Raw genomic sequence first — 16,387 nt, 5'->3', positions numbered from 1 at the left:
TGAAAGGCAAAGGTCTTGAGTTCGAGTCTCAGTCTGGCACACAGTTTTAATCTGCCTGGAAGTTTCATATCAGTGCACTCTCCACTGCAGAGTGAAAATCTCATTCTGGACACACCTGCATTGCTGCCAGACTGAGGGAGGGTGGGGTGGGGTGTTACATTGTGTACTGATGTGATTGTCTGGGCAGCCTTTACTGATCTGTGTGTTTTATTTGATATGCATTTGTCATCATATACTCGTACAATGATGAATTATCTGTCTTACTTACCTGTCAAATGACCTTGTCCTTGATGGTGTTATATAAGTGGAAGAACTGGAAGCAGATTAGAATAAGTCTGAGGAAGGAAATGAGTTGTTCAAAAAAGAGAGGCAATAAAGAGTAATAAAAATTAAATCTTTTATATAAGGACTTATTTTAATACCAGCACACATTAAATGTAGTACTCTGTTTAAATGGTATTTCATTTTCTGGCTGCATATCATATGCGTATATTGTAGCTTAGCATATTAGATACACTTATTTGTTTTTGACACATCCAGATGCATAGGAATATTAATTTTTCTTTTCCAGAGGGGAATCAATACATCCTTTCTGCAACAAAGTAAAGAGAGATCCCTTGGAAACAGAATGTACTGAGGATCGTAGCTCTGTAGCATTGTGCAACCTTGTGGAACATCAGGACACACTCCCTAAACTCTATCAGGTAACAAATGTTTAATCAACAGAGTTGTAATTTATTTATGTAACTTCTAATTACATTGTTATGTCTTTCTGATCCAAGTGAATTCTGTTTCATATATGGTCAGAAATTTAAAAAGCTGTCTTCCATCACAGGCAACAGTTTTCATGTACAGGTAGTAAGAAATGAGTCTTATTTAACCCCTCAGCAGACAGAGACTGTGGTCATGTGCGTGTGAGTTGTATTTGTGTTTGTACATGCATGTATGTTGTCTATTTCCAATGAAAGCCTTATTGGCCGAAAGCTTACTTTCTGAAAGTCCTTTTTGTTGTGCCCACCTGCGATTCAGCATCTATGCTATATGGTGAGTAGTAATTATTCTTTTCATATTATATGTCGTCTTTCTTAACCCTCTCTATGAAATGTGGAACAAGTACACCGAAGGACATAACTTTCTTTCCCTTATAGACACTGAAGCAGCAACTAATTTATTCTTGCTGTACTTTATGTAAGTCTTTGTAAGAGAAGCTAGGGGATGTGACTGGGGAAAAACTTTTGTTGTGAATGACAAAATACTTAATAAGAAGCAATCACATCCAAGATTTAGGGAGTTCTTCGAGTAATTGATTTTGAATTCTAATGAGTAAGGATCAATCTACATTTGTATGTGTATTTGCCTCACATTTGTCTCTTAGACAAAAACACTAACAAAGTGCACATTCTCTGAATATAGTGACTGATGTGACAGTCTTTCACAGACAGCAGTTTTATTTCAAAGTAAAAAAAAAAAATTGAATTAGTGATGGTAGCTGGAGGGATTGGAAAGAGTGGTGGGTTGGGTTTGTAAAGAGGGGAAGAAAGAGCACAATACATGGAAAAGTTCACAATAACACCATGTTATAGTAAGTAAAGAGTGCTATGCAATTATCTTGCTCTTGTTTCTGTATTTATTTATTTATATTCTCTGTATGAAACATTTGCATCTTCCATTTGATAATGTTGATAACATTTGCTAAATAATACTTGACACACCCACAATCAACTTCAAAAATAAACTATATAATCTAGATTGTAAATGTTGCATAATGTAATTACCAACCTTAGATTACATGCTTTAGTTTTAAGGATATTTGTTATTCAAAAAAATGGACCTTGCCGTTGGAGGGGAGGCTTGCGTGCCTCAGCAATACAGATAGCCGTACCGTAGGTGCAACCACAACGGAGGGGTATCTGTTGAGAGGCCAGACAAACGTGTGGTTCCTGAAGAGGGGCAGCAGCCTTTTCAGTAGCTGCAAGGGCAACAGTCTGGATGATTGACTGATCTGGCCTTGTAACAATAACCAAAACGGCCTTGCTGTGCTGGTACTGTGAATGACTGAAAGCAAGGGGAAACTACGGCCATAATTTTTCCCGAGGGCATGCAGCTTTACTGTATGATTAAATGATGATGGCATCCTCTTGGGTAAAATATTCCGGAGGTAAAATAGTCCCCCATTCGGATCTCCGGGCGGGGACTACTCAGGAGGATGTCGTTATCAGGAGAAAGAAAACTGGCGTTCTACAGATCGGAGCGTGGAATGTCAGCTCTCTTAATCGGGCAGGTAGGTTATAAAATTTAAAAAAGGAAATGGATAGTTTAAAGTTAGATATAGTGGGAATTAGTGAAGTTCGGTGGCAGGAGGAACAAGACTTTTGGTCAGGTGAATACAGGGTTATAAACACAAAATCAAATAGGGGTAATGCAGGAGTAGGTTTAATAATGAAATGGAAAATAGCAATGCGGGTAAGCTACTACAAACAGCATAGTGAACACATTATTGTGGCCAAGATAGACACGAAGCCCACACCTACTACAGTAGTACAAGTTTATATGCCAACTAGCTCTGCAGATGACGAAGAAATTGAAGAAATGTGTGATGAAATAAAAGAAATTATTCAGATAGTGAAGGGTGATGAAAATTTAATAGCCATGGGTGACTGGAATTCGGCAGTAGGAAAAGGGAGAGAAGGAAACGTAGTAGGTGAATATGGATTGGGGCTAAGAAATGAAAGAGGAACCCGCCTTGTAGAATTTTGCACAGAGCACAACTTAATCATAGCTAATACTTGGTTTCAGAATCATGAAAGGAGGTTGTATACATGGAAGAACCCTGGAGATACTAAAAGATATCAGATAGATTATATAATGGTAAGACAGAGATTTAGGAACCAGGTTTTAAATTGTAAGACATTTCCGGGGGCAGATGTGGACTCTGACCACAACCTGTAGATTAAAACTGAAGAAACTGCGAAAAGGAGGGAACTTAAGGAGATGGGACTTGGATAGACTGAAAGAACCAGATGTTGTACAGAGTTTCAGGGAGAGCGTAAGGGAACAATTGACAGGAATGGCGGAAACAAATACAGTAGAAGAAGAATGGGTAGCGTTGAGGGATGAAGTAGTGAAGGCAGCAAATAATCAAGTAGGTAAAAAGACGAGGGCTAGTAAAAATCCTTGGGTAACAGAAGAAATATTGAATTTAATTGATGAAAGGAGAAAATATAAAAATGCAGTAAATGAAGCACGCAAAAAGGAATACAAACGTCTCAAAAATGAGATCGACAGGAAGTGCAAAATGGCTAAGCAGGGATGGCTAGAGGACAAATGTAAGGATGTAGAGACTTATCTCACTAGGGTTAAGATAGATACTGCCTACAGGAAAATTAAGAGAGACCTTTGGAGATAAGAGAACCATTTGTATGAACATCAAGAGCTCAGATGGAAACCCAGTTCTAAGCAAAGAAGGGAAAGCAGAAAGGTGGAAGGAGTATATAGAGGGTCTATACAAGGATGATGTACTTGAGGACTATATTATGGAAATGGAAGAGGATGTGGATGAAGATGAAACGGGAGATAGGATACTGCATGAAGAGTTTGACAGAGCACTGAAAGACCTGAGTCGAAACAAGGCCCCCGGAGTAGACAACATTCCATTGGAACTACTGACGGCCTTGGGAGAGCCAGTCCTGACAAAACTCTACCATTTGGTGAACAAGATGTATGAGACAGGTGAAATACCCGCAGACTTCAAGAAGAATATGATAATTCCAATCCCAAAGAAAGCAGGTGTTGACAGATGTGAAAATTACCGAACTGTCAGTTTAATAAGCCACAGCTGCAAAATACTAACATGAATTCTTTACAGACGAATGGAAAAACTAGTAGAAGCCAACCTCGGGGAAGATCAGTTTGAATTCCGTAGAAATTTTGTAACATGTGAGGCAATACTGACCTTACGACTTACCTTAGAAGAAAGATTAAGGAAAGGCAAACCTACGTTTCTAGCATTCGTAGACTTAGAGAAAGCTTTTGACAATGTTGACTGGAATACTCTCTTTCAAATTCTAAAGGTGGCAGGGGTAAAATACAGGGAGCAAAAGGCTATTTACAATTTGTACAGAAGCCAGATGGCAGTTATAAGAGTTGAGGGAGATGAAACGGAAGCAGTGGTTGGGAAGGGAGTAAGGCAGGGTTGCAGCCTCTCCCCGATGTTATTCAATCTGTATATTGAGCAAGCAGTAAAGGGAACAAAAGAAAAATTCGGGGTAGGTATTAAAATCCATGGAGAAGAAATAAAAACTTTGAGGTTTGCCAATGACATCGTAATTCTGTCAGAGACAGCAAAGGACTTGGAAGAGCAGTTGAATGGAATGGATAGTGCCTCGAAAGGAGGATATAAGATGAACATCAACAAAAGCAAAACGAGGATAATGGAATGTAGTTGAATTAAGTCGGGTGCTGCTGAGGGAATTAGATTAAGAAATGAGACACTTAAAGTAGTAAAGGAGTTTTGCTATTTGGGGAGCAAAATAACTTATGATGGTCGAAGTAGAGAGGGTATAAAATGTAGACTAGCAATGGCAAGGAAAGCGTTTCTGAAGAAGAGAAATTTGTTAACATTGATTATAGATTTAAGTGTAAGGAAGTCATTTCTGAAAGTATTTGTATGGAGTGTAGCCATGTATGGAAGTGAAACGTGGACGATAAATAGTTTGGACAAGAAGAGAATAGAAGCTTTCGAAATGTGGTGCTACAGAAGAATGCTGAAGATTAGATGGGTAGATCACGTAACTAATGAGGAGGTATTGAATAGGATTGGCGAGAAGAGAAGTTTGTGGCACAACTTGACCAGAAGAAGGGATCGGTTGGTAGGACATGTTCTGAGGCATCAAGGGATCACCACTTTAGTATTTTAGGGCAGTGTGGAGGGTAAAAATCGTAGAGGGAGACCAAGAGATGAATACACTAAGCAGATTCAGAAGGATGTAGGATGCAGTAGGTACTGGGAGATGAAGCAGCTTGCACAGGATAGAGTAGCATGGAGAGCTGCAACAAACCAGTCTCAGGACTGAAGACCACAACAACAACAACAACAACAAGTCTAGAATTTTTCTTTGCTCCACTGGCAGTGAGTTGTGTATGTGAAAAATGCTGAGTTGTACCATGACTCAGCTTCCATATTAAAGAGGCTGAGTTTGCCTGTTTCAGAGGTCAGAGGAAGGCAAAGGCACACCACTTTCAACAGGATCATGCCTGTAAAGCAGTGTGGTGTTCAAACCAAACTTCAGGCTGAGGACAAGCTTTGCTTCACTTAAGCAAGCACAATACACAAATATGTTGTTGTAGAAAAGCCATTTGTGGAGTCGAGGTAGAATAGGAAGAAGGTGTAATTAATTCACTTCACCTATTTTGCTGCTCTTGACAGCTGGTCTCGCTTCTCTCAATGTTGTGACTGGCTGAAAATTGTCAGTGAGAGAAGGCTAATCCACTAATAAAGCCCACACGGTATGTAATGTTGAGAATTAGTAAATTTCAACAACACTTTTGAAATATTAATGGTCTGTGGCCAGCTCAGCATTAAAAGTTCTCTTTTGAATGGAGGTACAGGAACAAGTTTATATGCTGACTAGTTTGACAGAAGAGGAGATTGAAGAAAGACATGATAAGATAAAAGAAATTATTCAGATAGTTAAGGGAGACAAAAATTTAATTGTGACGGGGGACTGGAATTAAACAAAAAGAAAAATAGTTGGTGAATGGAGACTGGGGGCAAGGAATGAAAGAGGAAGCTGGTTGAAATTTGCACAGAGCACAATTTAATCATCACTAACATTTGGTTTAAGAATCATTGGAAGAAGGTTGTATAAGTGAAGAAACCTGGAGACACGAAGGTTTCGCATTGCTTATGTAATGATAAGAAAGGGATTTTCAAAGCAGATTTTAAATTGCAAGACATTTCCAGTAGTAGATGTGGACTCTTGAACACAATTTATTGGTTATGAACTTCAAAAATCTGAAGAAATTGCAAAAAGGTTGAATATTAAGAAGATGGGACAGGGATAAATTGAAAGAACTAGAGATGGTTGAGAGTTTCAGACTGGCATGAGGCGCAGTTGACTATTACAGGGGAAAGGGAAAAGTAAAAGCCAAATGGATATTTTTGGGAGATGAAATAGTGAAGGAAGCAGAGGATAAAATAAGTAAAAAGAAAAGGCCTAGTAGGAATCCTTGGATAACATGAGGGATATTGCATTTAATTGGTGAAATGAGAAAACATAAAATATGCAGCCAATGAAGCTGGCAAAAGTGAATGCAAATGTCTAAAAAATGAGGTTTAAAAGGTAGTGTGAAATGGCTATGTGGGAATGGCTAGATAACAAATGTAAAGGTTTAGAAGCCTATATCACTAGGGGAATGATTGATACTACCTGCAGGAAAATTAAAGAGGCTTTTGGAGAAAAGAGGAGCAGCTGTATGAATATCAAGAGCACTGATGGAAAACCAGTCCTAAGCAAAGAAGGGAGCCTGACAGTCCTAAGCAAAGAAGGGAGCCTGAAAGGTGGAAGGAATATTTAGAGGGTCTGTACAAGGGAGATGAACTTGAGGGCAGTATTACAGAAATGGAAGGGGCCGTGATACCGTGATACTGCAAGAATAATTTGACAGATTGTTGAAAGATCTAAGTCGAAAAAAGGCGCATGGAGTAGATGAATTCCCTCAGTGCCACTAATATCCTAGGGACGTCCAGCCACGACCAAACTCTTCCATCTGGTGTGCAACATGTATGAGACAGGCAAAATACCCTCAGACTTCAAGAAGAACACCATAATTCCAATTCCAAAGAAAGAAGGTGCTGACAGGTGTGAATATTACCGTACTATCAGTTTAATAAGTCATGGTTGCAAAATTCGAACATGAATTCTTTACCAAAAATCGAAAAACTGGTAGAAACCAACCTTGGGGAAGATAAGTTGGGATTCTACAGAATTGTAGGAACATGCAAGCATTACTGATCTTAATGAGTTATCTTAGAAGATAGGTTAAGGAAAGACAAACCTATGTTTGTAGACTTTGTAGAGGAAGCTTTTGAGTGTCGACTGGAGTACTCTCTCAGAAATTCTGAAGGGAGCACGGGTAAAGACTGAAAAGTTATATACAGTTTGTACAGAAACTAGATGACAGTTATGAGTCGAAGGGTATGGAAGGGAAACATTTGAGAACGAAGTAAACAGGGTTGTAGCTTACCCACATGTTATTCAGTATGTACATTGAGCAAGCAGTAAAGGAAACCAAAGAAAAATATAGAGTAGGAATTAAAGTCCAGGGAGAAGAAATAAAAACTTTGAGATGTGCTGATGACATTGTATTTCTGTCAGAGACAATGGAGGACTTGGAAGAGCAGTTGAATGGAATGGGCAGAGTCTTGAAAGGAGGATTTGAGATGACCAACAACAAAAGCAAACGAGGATAATGGACTGTATTCGAATTAAATCAGGTGATGCTGAGGGAATTAGATTGGGATACAAGACAATTGAAATAGTAGATGAGTTTTGCTATTTGGGGAGCAAAATAACTGATGATGGTCGAAGTAGAGAGGATATAAAATGTAGACTGGCAATGGCTAGGAAAGCGTTTTTGAAGAAGAGTAATTTGTTAACATCAAATGTAGATTTAAGTGTTAAGAAGTCTTTTGTGCAGATTTTTGTCTGGAATGTAGCCATGTATTGAAGGGAAATGTGGATAATAACAGTTTATATAAAAAGAGAATAAAAGCTTTTGAAATCTTATGATACAGAATAATGTTGAAGATTAGATGGGTAGATCATGTAACTAATGAGGAGGGATTTAGGTTGCAGCAGTTACCTGTGGCTTGCACAGGATAGATTACCATGGAGAGCTATATCAAACGAGCCTTTGGACTGAAGACCACAACAGCAGTAACAACAGCAACATTCCATACTGCAATTGTCTACAGTTTTTTCTATCCAGTTTTATTGCAATAGACTTACTCTCAACAAAATAATTAGCAATAGCCTAGTGTGGCAAAAGGTCAGTCAACATAAGTCACAATATTAGTGGTAGAATAATTTCACCAGAATAATGCTCTGTTTTTCAGATTGAGCAAAAACATCCCACTTATATGAGATACACAGTAAAAGTATGTTCATACTAATCAGCACTGTCTATTGCTGTATTGGATTGTTATCTTAGCAGTACATCATTATCAAAGTTAATCACTGTTGTCCATCTTGAATGCAAATTCACAATGTGATGTAATTGAAACACATCGTCATTGATGTGACTTCGTCATTGAGTTAGTAAATAACATGACCCATGTGATCCAACTCAAATGCAGTACAGTTTGTGAGCTGTTAGAGTGAAGTTTTTCCAAACAATCTGACTTAAAAACCCTAAGAGGGAGGGTGTGGTCTTATATAAAATCAGTAAGCAGATCAAAAGTAACTATTCATTCAAGGACCATACTGGCACCAAAATGGAAGATGATAGAGTGAAGGCTGAAGTACTGACTTCGGTCTTCTGAAATTGTTTCATCACAGAAGAATCATAATTTGGTCCCTACTTTCAATCATCATATGAACACTCAAATGGTAGATATTGAGGGGAGCAATCATGAAATAGGAAAGCAACTACAGTCACTCAGTAAGGGAAAGGTGTCAGTACCATATGAGATACCTGTGAAAATGTACATAGCTGATGTGAAACAACTTGCCTCCATATTAGCAGCAGTACAGCGTAGGTCACTGAGTAATGAAGGGCACCTAGTGACTGCAAAAAAAAAGTGCAGGTCATTACCATTTTCAAAATGGGTTCTAGACCAGATACATGTAATTATAGGCATATGTCACTGACATCAGTAAGTTGTAAGATTGTGAAACACGTGTTGTGCCCGTGTATTATGATATTTTTGGAGAATGAAAATCTCCTCCGTAAAAATCAACATGGATTCTGCAAATGGGGATCTTGCAAAATTCAGCTCACTCTGTTCCTGCATGAGATCCACAGCACTGCTACATCAGTACTCAGAGTGATGCCATTTTCCTAAACTTCATGAAAGCACTTGACACTGTACCACACTGCTGTTTAGTGAAAAAAAACATGAGCTTACTGAGTATTAGGCAGATTTTCAACTGTATTAAAGACTTCACGCAGAGAGAACTCAACATGTCATTCTTAAAGGAACAAAATCGACAGATCCAAAGTTAGTTGCAGGAGTACTTTAATAAAATGTGATCAGACTGCTATTATTTACAATTTATATAAATGATATAATAGAAGTTGTTGGAAACTCCTTAAGGCTATTGACAAATGCTGCAGTGGTTTGCAAGAAGGTAACATCATCAGAAGACTGTAGCAATTTGCAAAAGGACTTTCAGTGAGTGGCAGTTGATCCTGAACATATTTGACATACATAGGAGAAGAACTCCAATACTGCGCAACTGCACCATCAATGACAAATTGCTGGAAACAGTACCTACCATAAAATATCTAGGATTAACCATCCAGAGTGACCTTAAGTGGAATGAACTCACGAAACTAATAGTAGAAAAGCAGATACTAGGCTGAGATCCTTAGGAAGAGTCCTAAGGAAATGTAACTCAGCCATGAAAGAAGTGGCTTCTCAAACGCTTGTTCAACTAATTCTTGAGTATTGCTAATCTCTTTGGGACCTTTACCATGTAAGACTAATATAATAGATAGAGAAGGTCCATGAAGAGCAGCGTGTTTTAGCACAGACACATTTAGTTGACACGAGAGCATTGCAGAGCTGCCCAACAAACTCCAGTGGCAGACACACTACAAGATAGGTGTTGTGAATCAAAGAGTGGATCACTATTGAAATTCTGAGGGAGTACATTCTGGGAAGAGTCAGATTTCCTCCCACACGTGTCTTGTGAAATTACTAAAATGAGAAGATTCAAAAAATTGGAGCTAATACAGGGGCACACTGACAGTCATTTTTCGCACGCATCATTCTTGATTGAAATGGGGAACAGGGAATCAGATTGTGGTACCAGAAGTACCCTCTGCCACACACCATAAGTGGCTTGCAGAGTACTAGTTATTACTTTTATTTCTGGGTCACAGCCTCGTTTGACATAAGTATTACTCATTTTGTAACTGAAGCCGGGCTGTCACGGAGGTGTTACACTATTATTAGCTCGACTCTCAGATGTGTAGATGTTACTTGTTCAAGAGCATGCCGAGACTAGAGATTTTATGGTGGTGTTAGCTGTTTAAATATTGGCATACAGATATTTGTTGATCTTAGAAATTACATGATGTTTTGAAAAGTGGCTAGGTTAATTTCTGCTTCTTTGAATGGCCTATGAATTTGGACCGTTGTTTGGTTTATGGACAATGTTGAAAGTAAGTAAATTATAAAAGCATATGGAACTTTGCTATATCAATCTTGAAAATAATTTTACATTATGATAAACGATTCAGAATCTTAATTAGAGGGCTGATCAGTTAATAATGAGTATTATCTGATTTGGGAAAAAAAAATAGAATAGCAAAAGTACACTGATCAAGTTCAGAGTCGAGCAAGCACTGTGACAAAATAAGCAGTTGAAATTATGAGGGTCCATACTTATTTTGTAAGTTAATTAGTTTCAGGTAATTTAAAGTACATTTTCAGAAAGAGTTAAATTTTTCCTTTGGAATTAATGGTAACAGCACTTCGTATTCTGCCTATTAACTCAAAATGTCTTTCCATTAGCTTCTATAGTATAATTTTCAATTAGTTGTAACTTTTAACTGAACTTCCTGTAAAACTATTTATGGATGTACTCCATATTCCTGTACAACAGTATTACTGTATCAAAACCAAAAAAAAAATCAGAAAAAAATTTAGTTATTCAGTGTGTAGAAAATATAGCAGATGGAAGCATTCCAACTTGTTATGTCTCAAAGATAGAAGTTATTGCATCAGGTGATTAATCAAGGATGATTAAAAGGGGATGACAAAAACAAAAGGAGGTGAAAGTATGGTTATTAGAAATCTATAACCTGAGATCAGACTGCCGTTAATAGTTAATCTAGAGTTTTTCTCTTGTACTGATTTTACCCTTCTTTTGTGCAGTAGAGACTTTTTTTAACGCATTTATGGAGTATCATTGAATATTTTTATTGAAATCCTTTATGTTCCATAGTCTAGGTAGGACTGGATTCAGATTTTATTCATTTTTATGTGACAAATTGTGCTGCACATCAAATTACAATATTTTGATTAAAATATTGTTTTAATGTGTGTGAGCCATGTGGTCTCCACTTTGTTACAAAAGTTTGTTCATACTAAAAGAGAAAAAAGTATAATGTAGTATTTTCTGCTTCAAACTAATCTCGAGGATGCTTCTACCAATGCAAAATGTAACACAAAATGGGTATTGAAAGATAGGCTGAATGTATCTCTAGAGCCAACAAATGCTGTCATTTTTTAACCTCCTGGAATCCAGATTCCATCTAAAAGAGAATTGAGGAGACACAAGGAATTAACAGGCTATAATAAATAAATAAAGTTAAAAAAATCTTTTAACTGTGCCACATTTTTGAGTTTCTCTCAAGCAAATAATACAAATACAAAAACTGTGCCTAGATGACAATTGTGCGTTTTTAACTATTGGGATGCAGTTTCTTCAGACTTTGTTTGCTCCTTACTCTTGCTTGTTCCTTCCACTCTTCAAAAAATAATTTACAAATTTCCATGCACTCTCTAGCAGTGGGGTTATGCTGACATTTCATGAGATCCTTTCATAACATTTACACCTACATTAACTTCATAGTCTGATTCTGCCTACTAGACTTCAGTCTACCATTCCTTCATTTAAACTTCTCACTCCCATCTTCTGCATTTATTTCTGTGCCATACTTTAAGATACAAATAATAGCACAGCCAAAATGAACTGAAGTTTATTCTTCTTCTGCATACAAGTGAACAACAGTTGAGAACATAGACTCAAACAGAAGCATGCACTGTAGTTACGGATAAAAGCAGGTGCTGACAATAAGTATGAATGGAATATATGGGCAAGTGTGTGCTGCACTGCACTTATCAAGATGAGAGCTCTGGTAGACGGCGCAGTGGATGCCGTGCCCTGTGCACAAATCATTGCCATCGCAAGTGACCTCTGGTCGCCGGCCCGCGCAGATCCCATTGGCAGAATATTCGAAGTATAGTGCACCATAGGTCTGGTGCTATGGTGCATATCCACATATTATATACAGGCTTATACCATCCTTCTCCACTTAGGGAAAACGGACTCTACCAATGCGGACTTCAGGGCACTGTTGAAACATCCGTTGCCGATGTTGAAGTCGACACCAGTGGCGGCAGAAGGAAATTGCGGGCCTGAACCGATGAGTAGGGGCAGAAGTGGCATAGTTGTGGACATACACAGCAGCCATTCCCACAAAAAGTAGTATAATAGGTACCGGTGACAAGGGCTCTGGTAGCATCTCGATTTCCGCTTCCTTGATGTGGTAGAACTGTATTGACGGTGAAGGCAGCGGTCACTTGGTCAGGGGTGCCGGTGTTGAAGGGCCCAGAGTCACTGAGCCAGCTCCTGACAGAATGTCTGGTGTCAATGAAGCATTGTGGAAAAGCCCAGCAGGAAACGCTACCGTTCAGAAGCCTACATTGATGAAAATATATTAGATCTAATTGCAGCAAATAGGTCGGGTATCCGAGTAGAGAAGAATTATCATATTTCATCAAAATATAAGAGATATTACAGATCAATTTAGTGAACTGCTTATAGGTATTGGACACTGACGTTATTGGTATATTGGAGAAACCACTTAAATAATTTGACAATTCAGAGGCTTCCTTTACGAGGATACAGATTAGCTGGCTGCTTTACAAGGAGAGGCCATATACATAAAAAAACATTATTCCATTTGAGTGTGTAGCCATATCACAATGTTGCAACGAACAATTATTTGAATGTGGTACAGGGGCAGTTGAATTTAATGAAACTAAACTTGTAATTGTTGTTATTTATAGGTCCCCTAACTCTGACTTCAGGGCATTCTGCTCAAGCTAGAGAGGCTTCTTGGTTCACTTTATAAGACGCACCAAAAATTAATTATCTTTGGTGACTCAATATTAATTTTATACATGATTGTGCAAGGAAAAGGATGTTGGTAGATCTCTTAAACTCATATGATCTTAGCAGACTGTGGTTTTCCCAAGGGTGCAAGGGAACAGTAGAGCCATAGACAATATTTTTATTAATTCTTCATTACTAGATGGGTATTCTGTTAGTAAAGGGTAATTTCCTTTCAGATCATGTTGCACAAATTTTAACTCTAAAAGGTTTATTCAATTAAATGATATATACATAAACTATGTAGAAAAGCTAGTATAGTGGCAATAGAAAATTTTTTAAGCTTCATTAAGGAACAAGAGTGGCAAGATGTTTATAGTGCTGATAACATAAATGACAAATGTAATTCTTTTGTTAACACATTTCTCATGCTCTTTGAAAGTTAGTTTCCATTAGAACGTTCTAAACAGGGTACTACCAGTAAAAGGCAGCCTGGATGGCTGACTTGTGGGGTAAGGATATCATTTAGATCAAATGGGAATTATATCAACGTGTTAGTAGTCACAACCAAGCTACAGTAGCCCATTACAAACAGTATTGTAATGTTCTTAAAAATGTTACTAGGAAGGCAAAGAGTATGTGGCACACAAATAAAATAGCTAATTCACAGGATAAAATTAAAAACATATAATCAGTAGCACAAGGTTGACGATATAAATAGTAAAAATATTTCTGTTACTGATATGTCAGATATATTTACAGTATTTAACCATCATTTTCTGAGCATTGCTGGTGAAAATAAAAACTTTCTTTCAACAAAGAGTCCTGAACTCTCTTTGAACATGCCTTTCTAAGATAGATTCTGAAATACTTCTCTGTGATACAGATAAGGGGGAAATTGAGTCAATAATTAAATCACTAAAGACTAAGGATTTTCATGGATATGATGGAGTATCTAGCAGAATATTAAAGTACTGTGCTGCACATGTTAGCCTTGTACTTAGCCATATTTATAATTTTTCCCTTAAGAATGGTCAGTTCCCTGTACGACTGAAGTACTCAATAGTAAAGTCCCTTTATAAAAAGGGAGAAAGGGATAATGTAGACAATTTTAGACATATTACTCTGTCATCAGTGTTTGCTAAAGTTATTGAAAATGCTGTGTGTGTAAGGATAATTGATCATTTTATTTCACATAATATGCTATCAAATGTACAGTTCAGTTTTAGAAGTGGTTTAACAACTGAAAATGCTGTATTCTCTTTTTTCTGTTGAGGAACTGGATGGATTAAACAAAAAGTTTTGAATTCCAGGCATCTTTTTTTTTATTTAATAAGGCGCTTGATTGTGTTGATCAGAAAATATTGTTCCAGAAGTTGGACCATTATGGAATACAGGGAGTAGCTCACAATTGGTTCACCTCTTACTTTACCAACAGACAGTAAAAGGTCATTATTCGGAGTGTTGAGAGTGGCTATGGAGAGGAATCTGAGGGGGGGGGGGGGGGGGGGGGCAGTTTCAAATGGCTTGGTGCCCCAGGGGTGTTTGCTGAGACCACTCTTGCTCCTTATTTATATAAATGATATGCCCTCTAGTATTACATGTACATGTAATTCTAAGATATTTCTGTTTGCTGATGACACTAGCTTGTTATTAAAGGATGTTGTGTGCACCATTGGCTCTGTTTCAAATAGTACAGTTCATGACAGAAGTTCATGGCTTGTAGAAAATAAACCAATGCTAAATCATAGGAGGACTCAGTTTTTACAGTTTCTAGCGCACAATTCAACAGAACCTAGTGTTTTAATTTCACAGAACGGGTATATGATTAGTGAAACTGAACACTTCAAATTGGTATGTGTTAGTAAACTGTCATGGAAACCCCACATTCAGGATCTTGTTCAAAGACGTAATACTGTCATTTTTACTGTTTGAACGATATCTGAAGTATGTGATTATTCAACATGAAAATTAGTCTAGTTTGCCTATTTTCATTTGCTTATGACATGTGGTATTATATTTTGGGGTAAGTCTTCCCAATCTCAAAGGATATTTTTGGCTCAGAAATGGGAGGTTCAGGTATTTTACTGTTGTTTCTTGTTAACAATAGCAGCTTATTTCCAAGAATTAGCAGCTTTCATTCAGTTAATACTAGGCAGAAATCCAATCTGCATTTGGATCACACTTCCTTGACTCTTGTGCAGAAAGGTGTGCAGTATACTGCTGCATCCATTTTCAGTAAGTTATCACAAGAATTAAAAAATCTTGGCAGTAATCCATACACTTTCAAATTGAAACTGAAGAGTTTCCCCATGGGTTACTCCTTCTATTTTGTTGAGAAGTTCCCGGAAAAATTAAGCTGATTCCTGTGTTGTTTTATTGATCGTGTTCACATAAACTTATGGCTTGTCTGTTTTGGGATTCATAAACATTTTATTTTTATCTGTTATTACTTATATGTTGTAATTTCATGTACTGACACGTTCCATGACCTTGGAGATTAGCTCCTCCATTTAGTCCTAGATGTGTAAAATAAGGACCTGATTTCTTTGAGGTTGTCCATGTTGAAAGTGGTATCAGTGATAATGAGGCAGTTGTAGTAACAATGAACACCAAAGTAAAAAGGGCAACTAAAGAACAGAAAAAATGTACGTGTTCTGCAAACTAGATAAAGAGGAGATAGTGTCATATCTCTTTGAGAAACTCAACATACAGGATGTCCATAAATAATGTTCCACTTTCAAAGCACTGTAGAAAGAGAACCACTGCTCAGAATGATGTCAAATTTGAACAGCATGTTGCTGACGGAGGGTGAAATTGTCATGGAACTAAAAAGTTTAAAGAAAAATTTACCAATCGATTGCATTATAAGCCTCTGAATATGCATTCCAACAGACGCGCAGCACACAACTACCCCTCAGTTTGAGTCCAAAATACCCAATGTGACTGTCTCCATGAAGGATCGCATGAAGCTATTTTAAAACAACGGTGACTGGGCACCAGAAGCTCTGCAGAAGTTCCAGATACTCGAAGTATGAAATAAGTATTGGTCTGATGTCTGCTACAGTCTGGGAGAAAATTACCGAAAAATTTGAAAAGACAGGTTCTTTTGAAGTGCGGTGAGGTAGAGGGAGGAAAGTAGTTGATCCAGCATGTGTCGATGTGGCCGCAGCATTGTAGGAGGGGTTGAGTGGTGGTATCCAAACATGCAGGTGTGGGGAACTACCCGAACATTAGACATGCCTCCGAGCATGGTGCATAAAATCCCGCAAAACATTCTGCATTGCTAGCTATACAAACTCGCCCACCTTTAGGAGTTG

At 37.8% G+C, this 16,387-nt stretch overlaps 1 protein-coding gene across 1 annotated transcript in view; it reads left to right on the top strand.

Annotated features, from left to right (window-relative positions):
• LOC126267237 (leishmanolysin-like peptidase) overlaps positions 1-16,387 on the top strand; it is a 516,519-nt gene that overhangs the window by 470,616 nt on the left and 29,516 nt on the right. Inside the window, exon 10 of the mRNA XM_049972220.1 lies at positions 572-704. Coding sequence (XP_049828177.1) covers positions 572-704 — 133 coding nt within the window. The remainder of the gene's footprint in view (positions 1-571; positions 705-16,387) is intronic.

Source organism: Schistocerca gregaria, chromosome 4 (assembly GCF_023897955.1).
Source record: "Schistocerca gregaria isolate iqSchGreg1 chromosome 4, iqSchGreg1.2, whole genome shotgun sequence".
Lineage (NCBI taxonomy): Eukaryota > Metazoa > Arthropoda > Insecta > Orthoptera > Acrididae > Schistocerca > Schistocerca gregaria.
Note: the sequence above shows the minus strand (reverse complement) of the source record. Positions and strands in the feature narration are given on the sequence as shown.